The sequence below is a fragment of the Gallinula chloropus genome (genome assembly GCF_964237585.1).
Source record: "Gallinula chloropus genome assembly, chromosome: 1".
NCBI lineage: Eukaryota > Metazoa > Chordata > Aves > Gruiformes > Rallidae > Gallinula > Gallinula chloropus.
This window is the reverse complement of record NC_140085.1, coordinates 204,783,855-204,807,317: the sequence shown is the minus strand read 5'-3', so window position 1 is coordinate 204,807,317 and position 23,463 is coordinate 204,783,855. Positions and strand designations below refer to the sequence as shown.

The 23,463-nt window shown below is 41.1% G+C and overlaps 1 protein-coding gene across 3 annotated transcripts in view; it reads right to left on the bottom strand.

Moving 5' to 3' along the window:
- GRIA4 (glutamate ionotropic receptor AMPA type subunit 4) overlaps window positions 1-23,463 on the bottom strand; it is a gene marked incomplete at both ends in the record, with an annotated part of 229,645 nt that overhangs the window by 59,677 nt on the left and 146,505 nt on the right. For 2 of the 3 annotated variants that reach the window (XM_084274676.1, XM_084274675.1), the window contains 5 exons: window positions 4,077-4,187; window positions 14,043-14,147; window positions 17,920-18,087; window positions 19,898-20,056; window positions 22,037-22,090. In XM_084274676.1, coding sequence (XP_084130802.1) covers window positions 4,077-4,187; window positions 14,043-14,147; window positions 17,920-18,087; window positions 19,898-20,056; window positions 22,037-22,090 — 597 coding nt within the window. Of the gene's footprint in view, window positions 1-2,800; window positions 2,834-4,076; window positions 4,188-14,042; window positions 14,148-17,919; window positions 18,088-19,897; window positions 20,057-22,036; window positions 22,091-23,463 lie in introns of those variants that run through there. The other variant, XM_084274677.1, reaches the window with a different exon arrangement.

The window sequence follows — 23,463 nt, the reverse complement described above, 5'->3', positions numbered from 1 at the left end:
AATAATTTTGTAAAAATGACAAATATTTGTGCAAGGAAATGCCTCATTTTTAGAACCGGAGTGGCATACTTTACCACACTTTATTCTGAAAGAAACTTCTGTAGATGTCAATGGAAGGGGTTTTGGGTTCTGTGGGGTATTGTTTGGTGTTTTTTTGGTTGGTTGGTTGGGGTTTTCTTTTGTTTGGTTGGTTTTTGGTGGGTTTTTTTTTTCCTTTTTTTCTGAATAAAGTGTCCAGGATTCGGTTTGAAGTCTTTATTATTGTCATGCAACAAACTTCAGTTTTTTCTCCAGTCTACTAGAGAATTTAACTAATAAAATTTTTATTGAAAAAATATTTTTCTATTATAAGAAAGAAGGTCATAGTTAGAATCCATCAAGAGTATATCAGTCAAAACAATGAGGGTGGTTATCCCATCACCTAATGAAGGCTATTTGTCATCTGGAAGCCCTAAGGTAACCTGCTTGACCTCCAAGTGCCATTCTGTGTGCCCTCTGTGCTGCCCCTTTATGAATAGGTCTGATATCCTCAGTGTTAGACAACCACCTATGGGATATTGAATCAATTTCTGAATCTTTATGAATTTTGATGAAAATTTACATACTGGGGGCACAATTTATTCCACATGCCTGAAACAACATATACTAGCTGAGACATCCAGATGGAGTGCTTATATATGGTGTGAGAAAGGCAAGTGCCATCCTTCCAGTGGGGTTAGGCAGCATATCCTAGAGCATCTGAAATGTCACTGACTGCTTATGAGTGGGCAACAGAATCAATATCCTTTGAAAAGTAATCTACAGTTAAGTGACTCAGTCATGAACTGGATCTTGCCCTTGAAGCTTAATCTGCCAACCCCATGACCACCTCATTAAAATACTGAGCCAGAACCCACAATGCAGATGCAGCTCATGTACACTGAGATTTGGTTCTAAAGTATTTTTGTCATTTTTGAGTTTTGCAGTCTGAGGGTAGGAACAGAATTGGCTGTATCATAGGATGGATTAGAGAGTTTGGAGTAGTAGTTACCTCAGCAACTTGTCATCGTATTTCTCAACTTGCTAAGTGAGAGACAATCATTCTTCCTAGCTGGGTAAGCCACTCACTTTATCTTAGTGTTAGAGGATGGTGCACATGGCATCCCTTCTGCAGTCATACAGTTGGAGGCCCAAAGCTCTCCCTGGAGCAAATGCTTCTGTACACAGGTATAAAATCTGTCCTTTCAAGAGGGCCAGATGTGCAACAGCCTGTGTACCACATGACATGCAGGACACAGGTCTCTCCCACAGACTATAAAAAGCAGGACTGCAAGGCAACTGGCAAAGCCCATCAGCTTTCCCTACTCCCACCCCTCTCTGGGCTGCTCCTTTGCCACATGGCTAATCAGAGAGAGGTTGAGTGCTTATGCACTGAACCAAAACTGTGAAATAAATTCTACGTGTTCTCACTATGCTACAAATGAACATAACATTCTGCCAAGTAGAAATCACTGTACTAAGTTATTAGAGTGCAGAGCTAATTCACTATAATGCACCTTCTGTGCAATAGCCATACAGCTACATTACAGCAAAGTAAGCACAGACACATAAAAACTGAAGAAACAGTGGGCAAACCAACTTGTGCTATTTGGCTTCAGGCAAAAATTAAAGCAAGCCATGCTAAAAACTTGTAAACTTTTCTTATGCTGCTGCCATGAGACCTGTCTTTGAAGACTGAAAAGACTGACAGTACTGATTGCAGAAGCTTTTCAGTTTGATGTTGGAAAATATGCATGCAACCAAAATTATATGTGTCATCTGCAATGGTTCTACTTCCCTTCAATGTGAAGAGGGCAATGAAGAGGTGAAAAAGCCTCAGTCTGGCATTTGCAACATGACTATAATACAGAGGAGAGCAAAATAACAGGATTCTGGAAGTGATTCACTTTTCTGAGTGCGTGATCATTTGCTTGTTGATGATAAATACATTGCCCTGGCAGGCCAACATTAAGAATCATGGTTCTCATCTGCCTTCGACATCATGACTGCAGCTCCCAGTGGAGTCAATGGGAGATGGCATGATAAGGCAGAATTCACCATATATTCTTATTCAAACCAAATTCTGATATATTTCTCTTGCACTTTGATTTTGTAACATTGAAAGGGGAGGCTTTTGGTCAAGAAGCAGTGTTGCTTTCAAATAACTGCATTTATCCCAAAATGACATGCTGCATAAACATAGGGCATGCTTTGGAATATTAATTCAGCTTTTTGGTTTTGAAAACGATCCCACCAGTCCTTTCAGTACAGGGACTGGAAAAGTTCTTTTGAAGATAACATTTATTATGCACATCAAAATGCTTCAATGCAAACAGGACAGGCAAGATAACACATTTTAAAAGCTTTCTTGTTTTCCTCTTTTTTTTTTCCTTGCTGGCAAACAGGAACCTTTTATATTACTTTCCATTATTACTTTTTACTTGCTTCTCCTAAACTTGGAGCTATTTATAGAAATTACAGTATTCATGTATGGTAGCTTCAGTCAAAGTTATCAGGATTGGTATGAGAGGAAAATTTCGACTGAAAGCTTGTTATTCACATCGTTCTCTTCTCAGCTTGGCAAAGTTGAAGGTTAACATCATCTGTTCTAGACATTTCAGATTAGTCACAGAACTTTTCTTGGTGGTTCAGTGCCTGGTCATCCAGTCAGAGGAACAGTAATCCATACGGAAATATTAACTCAATGCTACTAGACTGGTGGTTAATACTTGAGCCTTAGTTAGGAATGTTCGCAGCATCTTGGGACTCTTTTCTTCCTTGATCAATTTCTTAAAATAGGATTCTTCATCAGAGGCTGAAAAGAGGAGGACTGTACTGAAGTATTTTTTTTTTCCATCACCAAGCCTTTTTTTTTTTTTTTTTAAGGAAAAAGATACATATATTTTAACTGTCCCATGCACAAAATAAAATTAAATAAAAGTTACACAATTTGGTTAGGAGTTACACTCTGAATTCCTGTATAGTAGTTTGGTTGGTTTGCATCCTGGAATGATAATCTTCAACAGGAGATTTGTTAGACATACTTAATGTATAAATGTTGAAACACACTGCTGGAAATCTGGTAACTAACCGCATTTTTGAGTAAGAAAATGTCTTGACACTTCTCTCAAGTCTGTATTAAGTTAGAAAAACTATTGCTTAACAACACATACAGAGACACAGTTTATTCTAAAGGGTTAAAATGTCTTGTCTAAATGAAGTGGGTGAAAAGGGCAGTGAACCGACATGTAAAATCTTAAAAGCAGTCAGGTAAAGGTCACCCTTTGCCAGTTGGATTTGACATACATCAGCTTAAAAGGGCATATCTGACTTCAGAGGGAAAACTGTTAAATATTTTCTTTAAGATACAGATTTGTATGAAACAATGGTTTTGAAAAACTATGCATTCAAAATATAAATGAATGAAGCAACTGCATTCTTCTTTGCAACCACTCTTCAAAAACACCAATAGCACTGGAAAATCAAACCCCAAAACTATTTAGACTTTACTAAAACGGATTTTTAATTGAGATGCTGAATAAATACATTAAGAAATATGCTCAAATACATCTATAAAATTCATTCTTTCATTCACAATTAAAAGCACATGATTCAGTTCTGATTGGCTGACTGAACTATCCTACTTAGAATTTAGGTTTTGCTAATGTTTCTTTTGAATTTATAATTTATCAACAAAAAGGGACACTGGCTTTACAGACATCTGATTTTATATCCTCTGTTCAATTCTATCATTTATAGGTTTTGGGTTTTCCTTTTCTTCCAGTCTGAGCCAAGATTTATCAATTAGAAGTTGAGACTTATTTTACTAAAAATTGGAAAAAAATAACTGCAACTCAATTTTAAAAATGTGATTTCAAGTGAATCATTATATTAAATGCATATCAAAACCTCTGTATAAACATGGCAATCAAGATAATTAAGAAACAAGAGCTAACCCTCCCACTAACTTAGAAACTGGCAGACTAAATTAGACCCTAACAAGAAATAAGATTGTGTCACACACCAGTATAAGCATTTAAAAACAAAAAGGACCTTACCAAAATTGTAGTGACAACTACTGTTCTATTCTCAATGGCTGAAGTATCATTTCCAAGTGTAGGTTCATGCTGAATCAAAACTAATTTATCCATGTCGTTCCAGTAACCAACCTGCAAAACAAATATATATAGTTTACAGTAGAAAAGGCTGCATTCTGTATAATTACAAATATAAATGATTATAGGAACAATAAAAATAATTTTGTAGCAAAGGAAGATCTGTCACATTCATAGACAGTGATACATGTCTTAACACTTCGGGCATACAATCCGGCACCACCAGTCAGACCTGGCATTGCTGCCACTCAGCTGTTCCTGAATGATCTCAGCTACTTACTTTGATTAGAGCCACAAATTAAGTCCCATTTTCAACAGTTTGAAGCCTTCCTGGGCCATAAATGAGATATAAGAATTTTTGCTCTCCACAAGAAAATTTTTGTTCACTAATCCACCAGATCTTCTGGTCTTATATGGAGGAGTGAAAGAAATCTGGATGACAGCTTTGCAATTCAATTGCTGATTTCAATTCCCTGCTCCACCGTGGGCCCTGCATCAGACCCAGGGACTTGTACCCGACTCATTCCACTTAACTCTTTCAGTGACCTTTAAAAAGTATGCACATTAGAAGCCCTGTTAATGCTTTCTTTACACTCACTGGACAGACAGTGACGTAGCTCATGAAGTATAAGAACCCCCCCTAGAAAAGTACTTGCTGTCTCCACTGACTCTAAAGTATGCTGAGAGTGAGAATTCAGTCTATAACTATCGCTGGTTAAGTGCCTACCAGGAGGTGGTATAATCAGGTTTTCCTCTGCTTGCTCCCACAGTCCTTCCCAGAGCAGCCTTAAGGTGAAACAGCTGCCTTTGTTCATTGCTGGCAATGAGCTGCCCTAGAGCCAGGTTTGCATCACTTGTTCGTGTATCCCCATGGAGAAAAAAAAAAAATAGCAGCATGCCTGCAACCATACCTTCCCTTACATACAGGCACTGTTCCTTGCCATGCACACCTCTGGTATCCAGCACAGCCTGCAGCTGTGCCCCGTGCATTGGCAGTGATGCTGCTGGGCACAAGACATTGAGTCAACATCCTTTCTTGTGAGGGCCCAGGTATGCAATGCTTGTGGTAAGCCCAAATTTCTATTGATGCATTTGGCAGATGCCCAATGAACACTTAAAACTCCCCTTATAGTGTCAAAAATCCCCAAAAGGAGATAGGAGACCAACAATATTTCACTGTTTTTGTACATCCTGGCCAGTCAGAATCTTGCAGTAAGCTCATCTCCTCACTCCATGTGGTGACACCATGTTTAGTATCTGTATCAGCAAGTGGTATTCCTGCACTTAGAGTTCCTTACAAGCATTTAAAGATGCCCTGGGCGACATTAGGTAGGAAAGGTCTTCCTGGGAATGCTGTGTGCAGGATTTTCACAGACAAGGCGAATATCTATATGGGAAATGGTTCGTGACATTGATCTCTTGTCTCATTGGGTGATACCAAATTCCACCTTCCAACCAGTCCTTTCAGCACATCAGACACAGGTCCCTTAGCTGAAGCTGCTCTTTCACATCTACCATGTGTCTCACTAGCAAGCACTCTTCCTTTCCCCCTTCTTGCCATTCTCTTTATTCCAAGCAGATCATGGATGTCTTGGGGACCCCCTGACAAAGTTGCTGAAGAATGGCTCAGTGCCTGTTCCTCTGGCTCCGCACTGACAGCACTCAGCTCCGTGTCAAACAGACAACATATCAGCAGAACACTACTCTAATCCCACCTAAAGGGGATCTCCAGGTTGCTGAGAACCTAATGAATTACGAGAGTAATCTTTTTTCCCAGGAAAGGTGCAGACAGTGACAGGGAATTTAAAAGATTCATATCAAAGAGCTGCAATTCAAGCTGGCACAGCTCACTTTGCAGAAGGACTTGGGGATCAGTCAGCAGCAAATCCCCCTTCTCTGATTAATTAGGACTTTGAGACCAAGAGCTGGGACACAGGAACGCCTTGTCCATCTTAGCAGAAGAGGAATGAGAATTATAGTTGAAAATGGGCTTCAGACAGAGTTTCAGTGAAAGTGCCAGTGCCAAAGGACAGCCTGTGCCTTGGATGAAAAGAGTTCAGTATGATGGAAACTGGCTAATGGTCAGATCAGTTATGCAGCCAACATTATTTATAACATTATTGTAGAACCCAGACTAAAAGTCACCATCACATAGAATTCTTCCACCAGGATGTGGAGAAACATCATGTTCAGATCAATTCAGTGATGTGACATGAAAGTCTAGAAGTGCAGGGGAGTGCTTGTGGCTCCTGGTCTCAAACACATTAAAGAATCTTGTACATTCTTGAAACCACCAACCTTCCTCTTGATTTTTACACTGATGCTGTGGTTTAGTCCTAGCTGGCAGCTTAGTGACATGTGGCTCCTCACTCAGTCCTTCTCCCACAGCGGGATGGGGAGTAGAATCAGAAGAAAATGATAAAATTTGTGGGTTGGGATAAAGACAGTTTACTGGGACAGCAGAGGAAGTGGAAATTAGCAACAGTATTTGTAACAGCATATAAAAAGTGTGTGATTCACAATGCAATTTGTTCTCTTGATGACTGCACACCCAGCCTGAGCTCTGTTTCCCCCCAGCCAACCACCTTTATAAGCCAAGGATGTTGTCACATGGTATGGAATACCCTTTTGGTTAGTTTGTGTCCCCTCCCAGAAGCTGGGAGGGGATACAGCCAGTCTGGAGGGGACACAGCCTAGTCAAAAACTAGAACAATTCAATATTTCATTAGTTTCCTTTTGGAAAAAAAAAAACCAAAAAAAAAAAAAGGCAAGTAATTTCAGCAGTCCCTAGAGCAGTGTGCAGACATACTCATTAGAGACAGCTATAAATAAATTAAGTAATTAATAAAATCACAGAATCACAGAATATCCTGAGTTGGAAGGGACCCATAAGGACCATTGGGTCCAACTCCCGGCTCCACACAGGCCCAGCCAAGTCAGAGCATGGGACTGAGGGCATCGTCCAGACGCTTCTTGAACTCAGTCAAGCTCGGTGCTGTGACCATTGCCCTGGGGAGCCTGTGCCAGTGCACGACCACCCGCTCAGTAAAGAACCTCTTCCTGATATCCAGCCTAAACCTCTCCCTGTCTCAGCTTCATACTGTTCCCTTAGGTTCTATCACTGCTCACCAAAGAGAGGAGAACAGCACCTTCCTCTTCGCTCCTGCTTGTCAGGAAGTCATAGACCATGATGAGGTCTCCCCTCAGCTTCACCTTCTATTGGCTGAACAAACCAGGGGACTTCAGCCTCTCCCTATAAGACTTCCCCTCCAGACCCTTCCCCATCCTTGTTGCCCTCCTCTGGACACTCTCCAATAGTTCTGTGTCCCTCTTGTACCATGGCACCCAAAATTGCACCCAGTACTCAAGGTGAGGCCACACCAGTGCGGTGTAGAGTGGGACAATCCCCTCCCTCAGGTCCTGAGTCCAGTTAATTTATGAAAGTGTTAAAAAGAACTGGACCTAAAATGGAACCCTGGGGAACCCCACTAGGGGCTGGCCACCAGCCAGATGTAACCACATGGGCCTGACCCTTCAGCCAATTACCACCCAATGCATTATGTCTTTGTCTAGTTGTATGCTGGATATTTCATCCAGCAAGATACTGTGAGACAAAAGCCCCACTGAAATCTAAAAAACTAAGATCATCTGATTGCCTTTGGTCAACCAGCTGGGTGACCTTGTCGTAAAAGGAAATCAGATTGGACAGACAAGACCTTCCTCTTCTGAACCCATGTTGGCTGTGAGCAGTGACTGTGTTGTCCTGTAGGTGTTTTTCAATGTCTCTCAGCATGATTTTCTCCGTAATTTTACCAGGCACTGAGGTGAGTCTGACAGATCTGTGATTACCAGGGTGTTCTTTCTTACCCTTCTTGAAAATTTGGACAACTTTTTCCAGCTTCCAGTCAACTGGGACTTCTCCTGATTCCCCAGAACATTGAAAACAGAGAGACGTCTTGCAGTGACATCATCCAGCTCCCTGAGTACCCCAACTGAATAGGAGTGTAATGGGAGTGATTGAATAGGTGAATAAATCAACAGGTGTACAATTTGGAGTGATTTTTGTTTTTTTTTTTCTATTAGGAAACAAACAAGCACAAACTCTTCCGATGCACTTATGGTATATTTAGTTGAAATGTTCCTTTCTCTTTGCAATTCCTATTACAACAAAAGAGCCTTGATTTAGGTGTTGGCAGCTAACAGGAAGCTTCAGCACTGCTGATACAGTGGAGGGCAAGGATTTCTTCCTAGTTGGATGCATTGTTACCAAATATTCTTTTTCATCCAGAGACCCACTGAATCACAGATAAAATTGATAACTGAAAATGTCAAGTCCTTGTCAAAAACTGTGACCAGTTAAGGAGAGAATATCTATAGCCAAACCTGGCAGTTTGGAAAGTTCATTGTAATAGTGAACAATTGTTTTTCGTTGTGTATTCATCAGTGCTGGAAGTTCAGCAGGAAAGCAGAAAATGAATGATGTACAATTCAGGATTACAATTAAGGACAATATGAAAATGCAGGCAGGAAAGTAGAAGGCATTTTTTAAAGGAATGTTAGCTGGTATGCATGAGTGTGAGCTTGCATGCATGCATCTCAAACCTGCACTAAAGTAACTCTGGAACTGGATTATTGAATAAATATATATCATGACATTTCCATAAGTATATAGATTCACTGTCACTATGAGAGCACTGAAACCAATATGCTTTCCTATAGAAGCTGCAAGTCCCCAAGGAAAATAAATTCCTCAAAGGATAGGATTGAATTCAGCTATTAAAGTACATCCCATTCTATTTGGATTGCAATTGGACTTTACGGCATTTGCATCCACTTATACAGAAGCTGAATTTCTCTTTTAGGAAAAAATATTGCAAATTTATGCCTCAAACTTAGTTTGTTATTTGAATTTATAGTGTAATTTCTGAAGGTCTGTGCACCTTGTAGCAACTACTGAAGTGCCCAAGCCCACACATCACTGAGGGTAACAGAATACTCAAAATATTTGATCATAAACTCTTAGTTGACCAAGTTAGAATTTAGGAGCCAAATCTTAGAGTCTTGTGCATTTACCTGTATACGTAAATGCTTCTTTTTAAAAATTTTTTAAAAAATAATCATGGTGACATGATGAATGGTGAATGACAGAATCTCAAAATGACTGACATGGGAAGAAACCTCTTGAAATCATCTGGTCCAACCCAGCTGCTCAATCTAGAGCCAGTTGTCCAGGATTGTGTCTGGATGGCTTTGGAGTATCTCCAGGAATGGAGATTCCACAACCTTTTTGGCAACCTGTGCCTGCTCTTGATCACCCTCACAGTAAAAAAAGTGTTTCCTGATGTTTGAAGGGAAGCTCTTGTGTGTCAGTTTGTGCCCACTGCTTCTGTTCCTGTCTCTGGGCACCACTGAAAATCATAGAATCATAGAATCATAGAATGGTCTGGGTTGGAAGGGACCCCAAGGATCATAGAGCTCCAAACCCCCTGCCACAGGCAGGGACACCAACCTCCAGGCCTGGATCTACACAAGACTGCCCAGGGCCCCATCCAACCTGGCCTTGAACACCTCCAGGGACGGGGAATCCACTACTTCTCTGGGCAGCCTGTTCCAGCACCTCACCACTCTTTCTGTAAAAAACTTCCCCCTAATATCTAATCTAAACCTTCCCTCCTTTAGCTTTAGTCCATTCCCCCTTGTCCTGCCATTATCTGCTCTTTTAAAAAGTCGAATCCCCTCCTGCCTATAAGCTCCCTTCAGGTACTGGAAGGCTGCAATGAGGTCCCCCCGCAGCCTTCTCTTCTCCAGGCTGAACAAGCCCAGTTCCCTCAGCCTCTCTTTGTAGGGCAGGTGCTCCAGCCCTCTAATCATCCTTGTGGCCCTCCTCTGAACCCTCTCCAACAGTTCCACATCCTTCTTGTATTGGGGGCCCCAGATCTGGACACAGTACTCCAGATGGGGCCTCACGAGGGCAGAGTAGAGAGGGACAATCACCTCCCTGTCCCTGCTGGCCACTCCTCTTCTGATGGAGCCCAGGATACCATTGGCCCTGCGAGCTGCAAGAGCACACTGCTGGCTCATGTCAAGCTTCTCATCCACCACAATCCCCAAGTCCTTCTCAGCAGGGCTACTCTCAAGAAGCTCTTCTCCCAGTCTGTATCTGTGTCTGGGATTCTTCCGTCCCAAGTGCAACACCTGACACTTGGCAGTGTTGAACCTCATTAGGTTCCCCCGGGCCCATCTTTCCAGCCTGTCAAGAAAAGCCTGGCTCTGTCCTCTTTCCAACCTCCCTTCAAGAATTTACAGACATTGATAAGATTCCCCTAAGCCTTCTCCTCTCCAGGTTGACCAGTCCCAGTGCTCTCTGCCTTTCATTACATAAGAGGTGCTCTCATCTCTCAGTCACATTTGTGGCCTTTTGCTGGACTCTCTCCAGTATGTCCCTGTTTCTCTTGTATTGAGTAACCCAGAACTGGACACAGTTTCTAAGTGGGGACTCACCAGTGCTGAATAAAGTGGAAGAATCACCTCCCCCTGACTTGCTGCCAACACTTTGCCTAATGCAGCCCAGGATACCATTAGCTTTCTTTGCTGCAAGGGCCCATTTCTGGTTCATATGCTGCTTGGTTTCTGACAAGCTGCTTTTCAGTTGAGTGTCCACCTGCATTTATTGCATTTATTGTGTTGCCCCTCTAGAAGTCCCCCAAGATGACCTGAGCCTGTGAATATGAGGCTCCTCCTATTTGTCAATTGAGGGCCTCATGTACTCGCTCTTTCTAGTCAGGTGCTCAGAGCAGACAGCCATTATAATGGCACCTTGACTTGTCCTCTGTCCTAATCCATAAACTCTCATCTGGATTCTCCATTGATCTTCAGGCAAAGCTCCATGAACTCCAGCTGTTCTTACATAAGGAGCAATTACCTCTCTCATCTTCCCTGCCCATCCTTCCTAAAGAGCCTTTATCCATCCACTGCAACACTTCAGTCACAGGAGACATCCTACTACATCTCCACAATCCTTTCTGCACACACTTTTGCTTCACCAGCAGGTTATTGTTCTGCAGATGAGAATCAAGTAAAAAGTGCTTCCTACATGAAACTAAGATAAGCATTGGTTATTGTTTCACATTTTGCTGAACTATTCAGAAGTCTGCATCCACCAAGTGTAGAGTGCTGCATATGGGACATAACAACCCCATGCAGCGCTACAGGCTTGGGGGAGACTGGCTGTAGAGCTGTCAGGAAGAGAAGGACCTGGGGATGTTGGTTGACTGCAGGCTGAATGAGTCAGCAGTGTGCCCAGGTGGCCAAGAAGGCCAATGGCATCTTGGCTTGTATCAAAAACAGTGTGGCCAGTAGGTCTAGGGAGGTAATTGTGCCCCTGTACTCGGCATTGGTGAGGCCACACCTTGAGTACTGTGTGCAGTTCTGAGCTCCCCACCATAAAAAGGACATTGAGGTCCTCGAGCGAGTGCAGAGAAGGGCAACCAGGCTGGTGAAGGGGCTGGAGGGCAAATCATATGAGGAACGGTTGAGGGAGCTGGGGCTGTTTAGCTTGGAGAAGGGGAGGCTGAGGGGAGACCTTATCACCACCTACAACTACCTGAAGGCAGGTTGTAGAGAGGTAGGGGATGGTCTCTTCATCCAGGTGACAGGAGATAGAAGAAGGGGAAATGGCATGAAGCTGTGCCATGGCAGGGACAAATTGGATATTAGAAAAAAAAAAAATTACTGAAAGAGTTGTCAGGGCCTGGAACAGGCTGCCCAGGGAGGTGGTTGAGTCACCTTCCCTGGATGTGTTCAACAAAAGGGTAGATGAGGTACTTAGGGATCTGGTTTAGCGTAGGATGGGAATGGTTGGACTTGATGATCTTCAAAGGTCTTTTCCAACCTTGTGATTCTGTGATTCTGTGATTCCGATTAGCTGTCTCATTTTGTAATGCTCTGTTCACATCCTTAAAGCTGTGGGCAACAAAAATCACTTTTCTGAAGATAAGAGGCATGCGTTACTCTGACTAGAAAGTCTAGTCCTGAAAAGATATCTCTGGGTGGCTCATAAGTCTTGTTTATGTAGAACACAAGAAGAAGATATTAAAAGTGAAGGCCTCTTAGTTCAATTAAGTATAGCCATTTCTCACATATTATATAGGATTTGTCAGTCTGGAGCACAGAATTGGTCCAATGACCACACAGAAAATGCCACGTAATACATGGAAAATAAATTCTTGTGAGTAGCCAGGTCTGTCAAAGCTGTTACTGTTTGTTATATCACACATAGGTAATCGCTTACAAGGGGCAGAGAGGCATGTCTCAAAAGGTAAGAAAACATCTTGGGACTCTAGCACAGCACAGATGTAGCTCCTCTTTTTGCAGTCACCCCTCAAACTGCAGGTAAGAAGAGAGGGTGGGGACACCCCTGTAGTGGTGTCAGCCAGACAACTCCCAAAACAGTTGGCAAATGTTGAAACAGGAACAGTAAGTCACTTTCTACAGTTTGCTGCCAAGCAAATTCCCTAATGACGTTTTCACCTAATTAACCACATTTTTTCCACCTTGTCTTCCCTTCTGTACAGTTGGGAATTGGGGATGGAAAGGTCATATTTCACCACTTGCCTTTGATGCACCCCAACCACCCATACATCCACCTGGCTGCTGACAGTACAGCCCGTAGCCAGTCAGGGAGCAGGAGTGGCAGCAAGGTCAGATACACTGCCTGGCAGAAGACATTGGGCTTCCCAAGAGACATGGAAGACAGACTCACCTTTCCCAAGTTATTGTTCAGCCATCTGTCATACTTTCAAAAGGCAGCTGTGCCAGTACTCCTCATACACAGGTACATGCTTTGCTTTGGCCTACAGCTCTACACTGTGATATATACTGTCATCACAAACTGTAATTCTGCTCTGGGTCTGTAGTTTGGCTCCTCATCACTGTGGCACATAACTGTCTTTGGGGAGATACAGTTCACCTGGGGTAATATTTATCTGCCTTGTCACCTCTGGCCCAACAGTGGAGGACTATTTAATTCAATTCTGATTACCTCAGCTCTACTCAAGAGGCCATGATTCTCCTATTCACCTTCAGCTCCTCACTCATTTTGTTTTGATGACCTTGCAAACAAAACAGGCCACAGTGCCTCCAAAGGAAATAAAATCCTTTAGCCTGAGTTTTTTTTTCCTCTTTATTTGTTTTATACTATGAAAAATGAACAAATTTCAGCACAGAGGAGAAAGGGTTAACAAAGTATCCATGCTTATCTTTCCAGAGTGATTGGGCTGAGTGATGAGCTGAATGCATTTAGACGTGGAGGATCTGCTTAGATATATATTTATAATATCCATTTGCCTAAGTTGCTTACAAGCAACCAATCAAGCACACAGGATTAGACAGAGGAATTAATTTCAGAAAATATAAATCTTCAGAGCACTCTCCTTTCCTCTTCTCTCCCCTCCTCTCCCCCTTAAAAGCCCTATGATATTTACAGCCTATAATTCGTGGTTAATTCGAATGTACAAATGACCCCACCTAAAAATGCCAGTAATTTGCAAGATGAAAATCTTTGGATAAGACACAAGAAATATCTACTATTCGGCATTCTATTTTCCATCACCCAGCAGTCCAGCAACATGCCACCCAGCTGGTTTTCATTAGTATGCTTCACTGACTGACATCTCACCTCTCCAAAATGCACGCTTGTTTTTGTGTTCCCCAATTTGCTGCACTGAATGGAATTATCTAGTAGAAAATGTAGTTTAAATCTGCTTTCAGCAGAAATGTGATCCGTGTACTTAGTCTATTATCTTTTTAAAAATAAGACAGCAGTGCAGTTTAATGCAACTTTGCATAATCATTTCATCACAGCTAACTCACTTATATGATATCAGGATAGTAAACATTGCCAGCACGTACCTTCCGAGGGCCTGTGTTCTTCAGCTCAAAGACATCCATGGTGTAGTTGACTCTGCGACCATAGTGGTCAAACTGAACATTTCCTGTCAATCCTTGTATTCGAACCTACAAATGTAAGAAAAAGCATCATGAGGACCCAGCCTTATATTCTTTATTCTCAATTTCACAGATCAGCAGAAGTTATCCTTACATTACCATAACAACACTACTTCAGAATAGATGGGTACTAAAAGCAAAAAGAAGTTGACTATTTTTCTTTTTGTATTCTTTTTTCCTGTAGAACCACGCTCAAAATAGGCTTAGATAGGCATTCCAGGAGGTTTCTGGAATGCGTTGATGAGAACTTCCTTCTCCTAGTGATAGGGAAGCCAGTGAGGAGAGGTGCCATGCTGGACCTTGTTCTCACAAACAGGAAAGGGTTGCTAGGGGACATGAAGCTGAAGGGCAGCCTTGGCTGCAGTATGATGATGGTTGAGTTCAAGATCATCAGGGCAGTGAGAAGGGCACACAGCAAGGTCCCTCCCCTGAACTTTAGGAGAGCAGACTTTGGCCTCTTCAGGGATCTGCTTGGTAGAGTACCATGGGACAAAGCCCTGGAGGGAAGAAGGGCCCAAGATGACTGGTTGGTATTCAAGGATCACCTCCAAGCTCAGGAACAATGCATCCCAGCAATGAGGAAGTCATAAAAAAACTCACAAAGACCTACATGCATGAACAAGGAAGCCTGCAGACGCTGGAAACAAGGTCTGGGAGGAATACAGAGAAACTGTCTGAGTAGACAGGGATCAGCCTAGGAAAGCTAAAGCCTTTGAATGAAATCTGGCAAGGGATATCAAGGGCAACAAGAAAAGCTTCTATAGGTACATCAGGAAGACGAGGAAAATGTGGGCCCCCTCCAGAATGACATGGGAGACTTGGTTACACAGGATATGCGAAAGCTGAGGTGCTTAACCTTTTTGCCTCTGTCTTCACTGGCAAGTGCTCTAGCTGTACCACCCAAGTTGCAGAAGGCAAAGGCAGAGACTGGGAGAATATAGAACTGTCTGCTGTAGAAGACACTGTCTAAGGAACCTGAATGTGCACAAATCCATCAGACCTAATGAGTTGGATCCATGAGTCCTGAGGAAATTGGCGGATGAAGCTGCTAATTTGGCCACTCTCCATCATATTTGAGAAGTTGTGGCAACCCACTGAAGATCCCACTGTTTGGAAATGGGGAAACATAACCCCCATTTTGAAAAAGGGAAAAAAGGAAGACCTGGGGAACTACAAATCAGTCAGTCTCACCTCTGTGCCTGGAAAGATCATGGAGTAGATCTTCCTGGAGACTGCTCAGGTAGATGAAATGTAAAGAGGTGATTGGTGACAGCCAACATGGCTTCACTAAGGGCAAATCATGCCTAACAAATTTGGTGGCCTTCTATGATAGGGTTACAGTTTTGGTGACAGCTGCAGTTTACCTGGACTTGTGCAAAGCATTTGACACTGCCCAACATTACATCCTTGTCTCTAAATTAGAAAGACATGGATTTGACAGATGGACCACTGAGTGGATAAGGAATTGGATGAATGGTCACACTCAAAGAGGTGCGGTCAACAAGCCAATGTCCAAATGATAAGTGGCATTCCTTGAGCCAGTATTGGGACCAGCACTGATTAACATCTTTGTCAGAGACATGGACAGTAGTATCAAGTGCACCCTCAGAAAGTTTGCCGATGACAGCAAGCTGTGTGGTACAGTAGACATGCTGGAGGGAAGGGATTCCATCCTTGACAGGATTGAGAGGTGGGCCCATGCAATCTACGTGAAGTTCAACATGGCCAAGTGCAAGGTCCTGCACATGGCAATCCCAAGCACAACTACAGTCTGAGTGGAGAATGGATTGAGAGCAGCCCTGAGGAGAAGGACTTGGGGTGGTGGTGGATGAGAAGATCAACATGAGTCAGCAACATCTACCTGCAGCCCAGGAAGCCAACTGTATTCTGGGCTGCATCAGAAGTGTGACCAGCAGCTCAAGGAAGGTGATTCTCCCCATCTACTCTGCTCTGGTGAGAAACCACCTGGAATATTGTGTACAGCTCTGGGGCCACCAACGTAAGAAGGATGTGGAACTGTTGGATCGAGTCCAGAGGAAGGTCGCAAAGATTATCAGAGGGCTGAGGCACCCTCCTATGAAGACAGACTGAAGAGAAGTGGGTTTGTTCAGCCTGGAGAAGAGAATGCTCCAGGGAAACCTTAGAGCAGTCTTCTAGTACCTGAAGGGGCCTACAGGAAAGATGGAGAGGGGCTGTTTATCAGGGAGTGCAAAGGTTGGATGGGGCTTTGGGCACCCTGGTCTATTGGAGGGTGTTCCTGACCATTGCAGGGGACTGGAACTAGATGGTCTTTGAGGTCCCTTCCAACACAAACCATTCTATGACTCTATCATTCTAAGATTCTGTATGTCAGTAGGTAAGTGCTAACAAAGACAGACAGAAGACTTTCTCTTCTTTCATGCTCTGAAGCTCAACACTTGCCAGATGTGGCCTGGAGAAGTACATTTTTTATTATATTCATCATTGCTGCAGAATATTTTGGATCACATGAAGGAAACCTAAAGGATGCTTGTCCTCATGTTCTACATCTTTTTAGTTCACAGTGGTGGATTAAATGTTTAAATTGAGTATATACTGCTCATCAAAGTAAACCTGACAATAAAGCCCCAGAAAAGCAATTTACTATCAATGAAGATAGATGACATGCGTAGGGACTGAAAAGAGTGTTTTCAAAGCCTTAGAGTGTAGAAGGACAGATGTTAAGACTGGCTGTGGTAGTTTTTCACCACCTGCATCAGCTGAAAGAGATCCCTCTTTTTTTTTTTTTTTTTTTTTTTTTTTTTTTTTTTTTTCCATTGCTTTACTGCCTCACCAAAGGGTAGCCAGACTGTGGTCCTCATCTCAAAGATGCTACGTTGCTGCTGGCTTTGGCTTTGATTGTATTAGGGGCTGACCATGCAAACCTCTATGGCCATTTTTCAAAGGCTCAGGGTGTTCTCCCTGACACAGGAGCCTGACTTCATGCTTCTCACAATTGTTAGGGATTTGTACATCTGCACAAAGGATGTGAAGGATACAAAGTACTTAATTTTGATCCCTAAGAGTCTGGATTGGGATTTAAACTTCTTACTCCTTCCCTCTGTCCATTTCTATCTTTGCCAGTTTTTCTCCAGGACTGAAACCTTGGCTTCCAGGCACTGAGCTGCCAGCTCTATCAGCAGTCACTTCTCCTCAGTAGTTTCCCCTGAGTGGAGCCGGCTCATTTGCAATGATTTAAATTATACTGTAGGATTTTTATTTTCTTATTGTCCCATTCAAAGGAAAGGCTAAATCATCTTGACAGAGATCTGGAACTTTCTAGGTATCCATATTCATCGGGAATTCGAAATCCTGACATCAGAGAACAAGAGCTCTGGGTTATTTCTATTTAAAGAAAAAAAAATACTACCTAGACGATTTCCCTGGGAGAATTCTACTTTTATTCAAGATGACAGAAACATATTTGAAAGGTTATATTATGTAGCTATACTTTTTTCCTTAAACAATAGTACCTGTACACACAGGTTATATGTAAAAGTAACAGATGAGCTCAGCACTTCAGTGCAGGAACTCCCAACCCTCTTAGTAGAACTAAGAGTAGTTTCAGATAGTAGCAGTTCCCCTCTGCCTTTATTCCAAGTTATAAACCAGAACAACTAGAACAGCTCCAGCTGTTTCCACAACTGAAAAATAAATCTCTCCTCTCCCATTAGTACCTCTGTCTATAATATCTTCAAAATCCTGTGGTGTACAACTAGAATACAATATTCACAAAGATCACTAGAATAAAGCCTATCCTTACCTGTTTTAAAGTCCTTTCCATATCGATTCCTTGACCCCATGGTGCTGCAGGATTAGCAAGACAATCACCAGCATTTCCTCTCCTTGAAATATCAATTTTCTGTCTTCTAAGATTCCGGAAAGTTTCAGCCATCACAAGTACTCCATCATATGTTAACGCAGATGTATACTAAACAGATGGACAAACAGACCACTTCAGAGTTTGTATACCTTCACAAAAATCATGTCTTAGATATTTCTAGTTTGATTCATTATGCAGCAGTCTCTACACCTTCATTTAGAAAAAAAAAACCTCTCCTCAAAATCAAAAGCAATTTTGTCTCAGAAACAAATGCAAGGCTGAGAAGAGTACATTCCAGTAGCTCCAGCTTTAAAGTTGTACTTCTTAAGGGTAGTGAAATCTGTCTCTGAAGAATTATTAAAAGCAAAAAATTAAACTGGAGATATTAAAACTTTTTTTCTAATTGTCATATATATATTAGGGAACCAAACTTATTCAAAAGGGAAGAAAGAAAGAGTAACTCACTGGGGAAATACAACTGCATGGCTAATGAGCACACATCCAGGCTACTGGAATTGTTAAGAATGATCAAGAGCTGGAAATGATTGAAATGACTAGAAAAGCTATGTTGGCTCCCTGAATGACATAGGGCACTGAATGGTTTGCATTTCTACTGTAACTGCTTTAGGTTGAGAACATGAGAAACATGAAAAGCAAGTCTTCAACAGATGTTAGCCTGGAGCCACAAAAACAAAGGGACATTTTCTCAGTAGGGTCTTCTGATGAACATACTGCACCAGGAGAAGCTGTTCACATGCCCAGGACTGCTATTGATATGCCCTCTCACTTTCAAAATTTAAATTCACTAATTCAAGCCTAATTCGCTTCCTTTGTCTTTTTTATTACAAGCTCTTTGGGACTTGGTTTATCTTTATAATCTCAAATTTTCTTCATCCATAGATGAATTATGTGGGGTTCCGATTAATCATGTTGACTTCTCAGAAGGAGGCAGCACAATCCTGTTCATGTGGCAAGGACAAGGAGTCCTATAGGTTAAATTATTCCTATCTCCAGCACCTGCAAATGTCTGCACTCCACAGACCACAGAATCCTTGTTTTGGTTTGCTTTTTTGTTTTGTTGTATTGTTGTTTATTTTTTTCCCCAGAACATTAATTTCTTGAATATCCAAGGAATTATGTAGTTATGCTTTGTATTATTCATGTTGATATTTTCCATAGACTTTGCCAAGCTAAAAAGCTCCCAGCCAAAGGCCAGCTGATTCCTTATCTTTGCACTGTGCCCAGCACAAAGGAGCCCAGTCACAACTAGGTCTGATATGTGTTAGTATGTATAATAAAAGAACTATCTATTTTGAGAAGTCATATTTATAGCTATGCTGTGATTTGCCTGCCAAGAAAATTATAGGTGAGAGAAATATTTTGTTATCCATCTGTGAGGGATTAAGATAGAGGAATGCTGGGATGTAATTTCACTGTAAGATGATACCTGAAAGTGATTACTACACCAGGTTTTGAGGTAGATAGGAATTCCACAGGGAACTCCAAATGAAAATCTAAGGGTAGTAAATTTACAATTGTGGTTACATCTCATATACAGAAATATTCAGCTGTCAGGAAAGCTCTGCACTCTAAGTAAATCTAGATAATTAGCCTAATTCATGCAAAATTGGTTGAAATTAAGTTGTCAGTTAAGCATTTGACCTTTAATTCCTGTCATTAAAGGGGTGAAGCAAGAGAACAAGTGGCAAAGTACATCAAAGTACATCAGTGAAATGTGTTGCAGTTTGTGTTTCTATCATACAATCAGGACAGGCATAATTAGCTGCTAGTAATAGTAAGACCAACGTCCGCCTTCTCTGCCTAAATATTATGATCTTCATTCATGTATTCAACAATATTAATTAGAAATTAGAACACTGAAGTGATATCTTTGCTAGTACTTCAGATCAACTAGTACCTTTGGTGGGGTCTCAGATCCTGGATATTCTCTCTGGTCCAGCTTCTTCCAGCGTTGCATCAGCTTAGTTACCATCGGGGTACTGAAATCCACTAGCTGAAATCCAGTCACATTGGCTCCCCCATGCATAAATCTCTCCAGAGAAATATCTTTGAATCCCTAGAAAATCAATTTAAGATTTTGTTTGCCCTTGTACCCTGTGGGTCCAATCTGTTCTATGTCAGCAAGGCAGCACTAAAAGTATACAGCAGCAGGTCTCCCTTACAAGCCAAAACTTAAAATCAGAGAATAATGTTGAACCGTTCTTGATAATTTCCATTTGTGTAATAAAGAATGAAACAAAACCAAAAAATAAATTTCTCACATTATTGCTAGGGTGCTCTTGACAGCTAAGCAACACATTGTGGGAATGGCAGACAGTTTTTGAAGAAATGCCGTTGGCGAATCAACTGAAGAGTGCCTGCAGAATATTAAAGCTTTGATCCAATTTCCATCAAAGTTGGCAGATTTGAACGAGCACTGTACTAGTGCTTTAACCAATATATCCCTGTTTCTCTGAATGTTTTCAAAATGAGCAACACTATTTGGTAAATACATTTATTCCAGGATTCATTGTTTAGGCTGAAAGTGTCTGAGATAATGAGATAACGTAATAGACATTCGAGAGTCCACAAGGATCTCATTGTCAGTGCAAGGAAAACCTTTCCTCAGAATCACACTTTTGTGCAATATGATAGTAGTAGCTCTCAGACCTGCTATACAGTGGAAGTCTAGAGTGACTCCAACACTGACAGAAAAAATAAAGAACATATACTTCCTGCCTTACTTGTTTCTCAGGCTAATCTGTTCAGGACATATAAAGACAAATTCTTTTGTAAAATTTGCCTTTAGAGACATAACCGAACTTTAGGAAACTGGATAATGAAAACTGCTAAGGTAAGATAAGAGGCAACCTTTAATCTTTCTGCTCCTTTCCCAGCTACTGTGTTTAATGCTACCTCAGAGGTGTCTTATTTTTATTTTATTAAATTCATCTGATCAGCACTGATTGGTGCAAACAGAAGTGTATTATCACACTCACCTTAAGAAAGATCTAGGAAAAAAAAGTAATTGTGGGGTACTGACCCAATAACCCCGGGAAAAAAAAATCTCTTTTAAAGACAGATTTGATTCCTGTCCTAAAGGATACTGACAGTAAATATAAAAGGTGAGACAACAGGAAGTCATACTACCCACATTACTGAACAGCCAGTAAATAGCAATGTATGCTTCCATGGAAGTACATGAGGAGATGCGTCTCTCTGCTGTATATCCCACTAGCAGTTCTCTGCAACATCCAGATCCTTGTTTACAGTGAGTATTTTGCATGGGAAAAGTTACTTGGGGAACTATAAATTTATAATGCTAAAAATCTAACTTGTAAGCCCTAAAAGAATAGACATGACTCATTTAAAATGCCTGAGGACTTAAAAATAATCTGAAGTTGTCTTAAGGTAGAGGTATGGCAAAGCACAATAAAATACTTCACACTAACTCAAAGTCCTTGAGGCAGAGTAAAAAGAAAACTATTTAAAGTATGCATTAGAGTCTGTCCTACATTCACTGTGCTTGGCTAGGCAGGTATTTCAGCTTAAAGAATGGGTTATTTTAATAATAAAATGTTGCATTTACTCTTTCCCTGACCTCCTCTGAACATTATCTCTGTGAATGTGCAGTTTACACTTACAGTCAAAATAGTGAACTAGTAATTTGACTGGAACTGGGTGATCTTACAGGGAAATGAATGTTCCCTGGAGAATGTAGAAAAACATACCTCAAGAACTGTTATCTTAGTAATATTTAAAAGATGAGTCAAAAACCATAGTGTAGTTCTGTAAATTCTAATGCAGCCACAAGATACACTTAGAAGTCCTTTATGCTACATTGGTTTTAATAAAATTTAAGAGGGTAACATTGTGCCCTTCTGGTCTAGATGACTGTAACAACAAAACCAGTTATTTTACGCACCATAAAGAATGTATTATGCGCAACCACATATCAGTGACAAATGGCAAATGCTGTGTGAAATGCTCTAACTTCAAAGCAAAACTGAGTGTTTCACTTATGGAGCAGGGGTATAATACTAGAAAAGTAACTTACCAGGTTGGCAACAATATAATGGTATCCTTTAACATGCTTTCCCACGCTCACAATCTGTGGGAGAGAAGTAAGAAAACAAAAATCCCAATGTCATATTGTTTTCTCTAGAAGAGTGCTCTCATAGACAGATAGATATAAATGCTGAATTATATAACATCAGTAATATAATGTTGAGAGTCCTTCTCTAATAAGACAGCTATAACCTTCCAGGTGCTTAATCATGGTGAGAAGTTAAAATGAAAGTGAGTAAAGTAATGAACTGGTGATCTGAGTGTCTTCCATTTGATTGAAAATGTTACTGTCGTATACTTTTTTTATCAAATAATACAATTATCTATGGGATACAAATTGAGAAAGAGGTCATGCATTAGCTAGAAATCCTACTTGCCAATGCACTTTTTCATCTTAAATAAGTGCAGAATTTATGAATCAAACTGGGTTTTCATGTCTCAGGTACAAAGCTGTTTGCCCTTGAGGTCATCAAGTACTACGAGTATTATTCAGATTTTAGTAATACACTAAAGACTTTGGCAAGGACAACGCAAGAATGGGCAGCAAGGCTGCCCTTGAGTATTAAACCAAAATATAACATCAAGTGATGTAAAAAGGGATCAACCATGACGGGCAGCTGCTACAGTCCTGATACGGCAAAATCAACAAGAGTTTAGACAAAAACTGTCAGCCCACATCTTGCATCAATATTATTGCCTTTGCTATGATGGAATGCCTCTTATTAAATGTACTGAAAGTAAAAAATTAATAGAAAATATTTTGTCAGTAGAAAAAAATGGGGTTAATAATTTCATTGCAGATTAAAGTTGTTTACTAAACTAACAGTAATACCTGCAATATGCAGATTGCATTTATTACCAGTAAGAGTCCTTTAAAGTCCTATTTTTGATAGTTTTCCATTCACAAGTCTAATATATTAGCCATTTTTCAGCTCAAATATGGAAATTATTTTTTCTCCTCATATACTCATGTCCACAAATCATTTTAGTTTCCCTCCTATACAGGCAAAAGTTTTTGATGTGGTGCAAGTTACTCAGTATGTAATACAGAACTGCCTCCTTTTGTGCTTTGAAATTTTAGATCTGGGCCCTGTCCTGAAAAGCTGGAGACTTCCTGCCTTCATGAATTGTACTTCATGTGCAAAAGACAGAACAAACAAAATCATGGAGCTCCTTCTTCCAGAGCAGCAAAAAATAATTAATATCACGATTTGGAGATAAGAGACAAGTATCTGAAGGGCTAAATAATTTGGCCAAAGATACTCAAGGATCCAGGATCTGGACTAAGACTTGGAAATGTCTGATTCCCAGCTCTGTTGCTTCAGTAAGTCAATTCGCTTCTACAGCGGAGTGGAATGGAAAATCAAAATGATGTGGCATAAGCATCTTGTCAGAACTGGTTTAGTTTCCTAATTT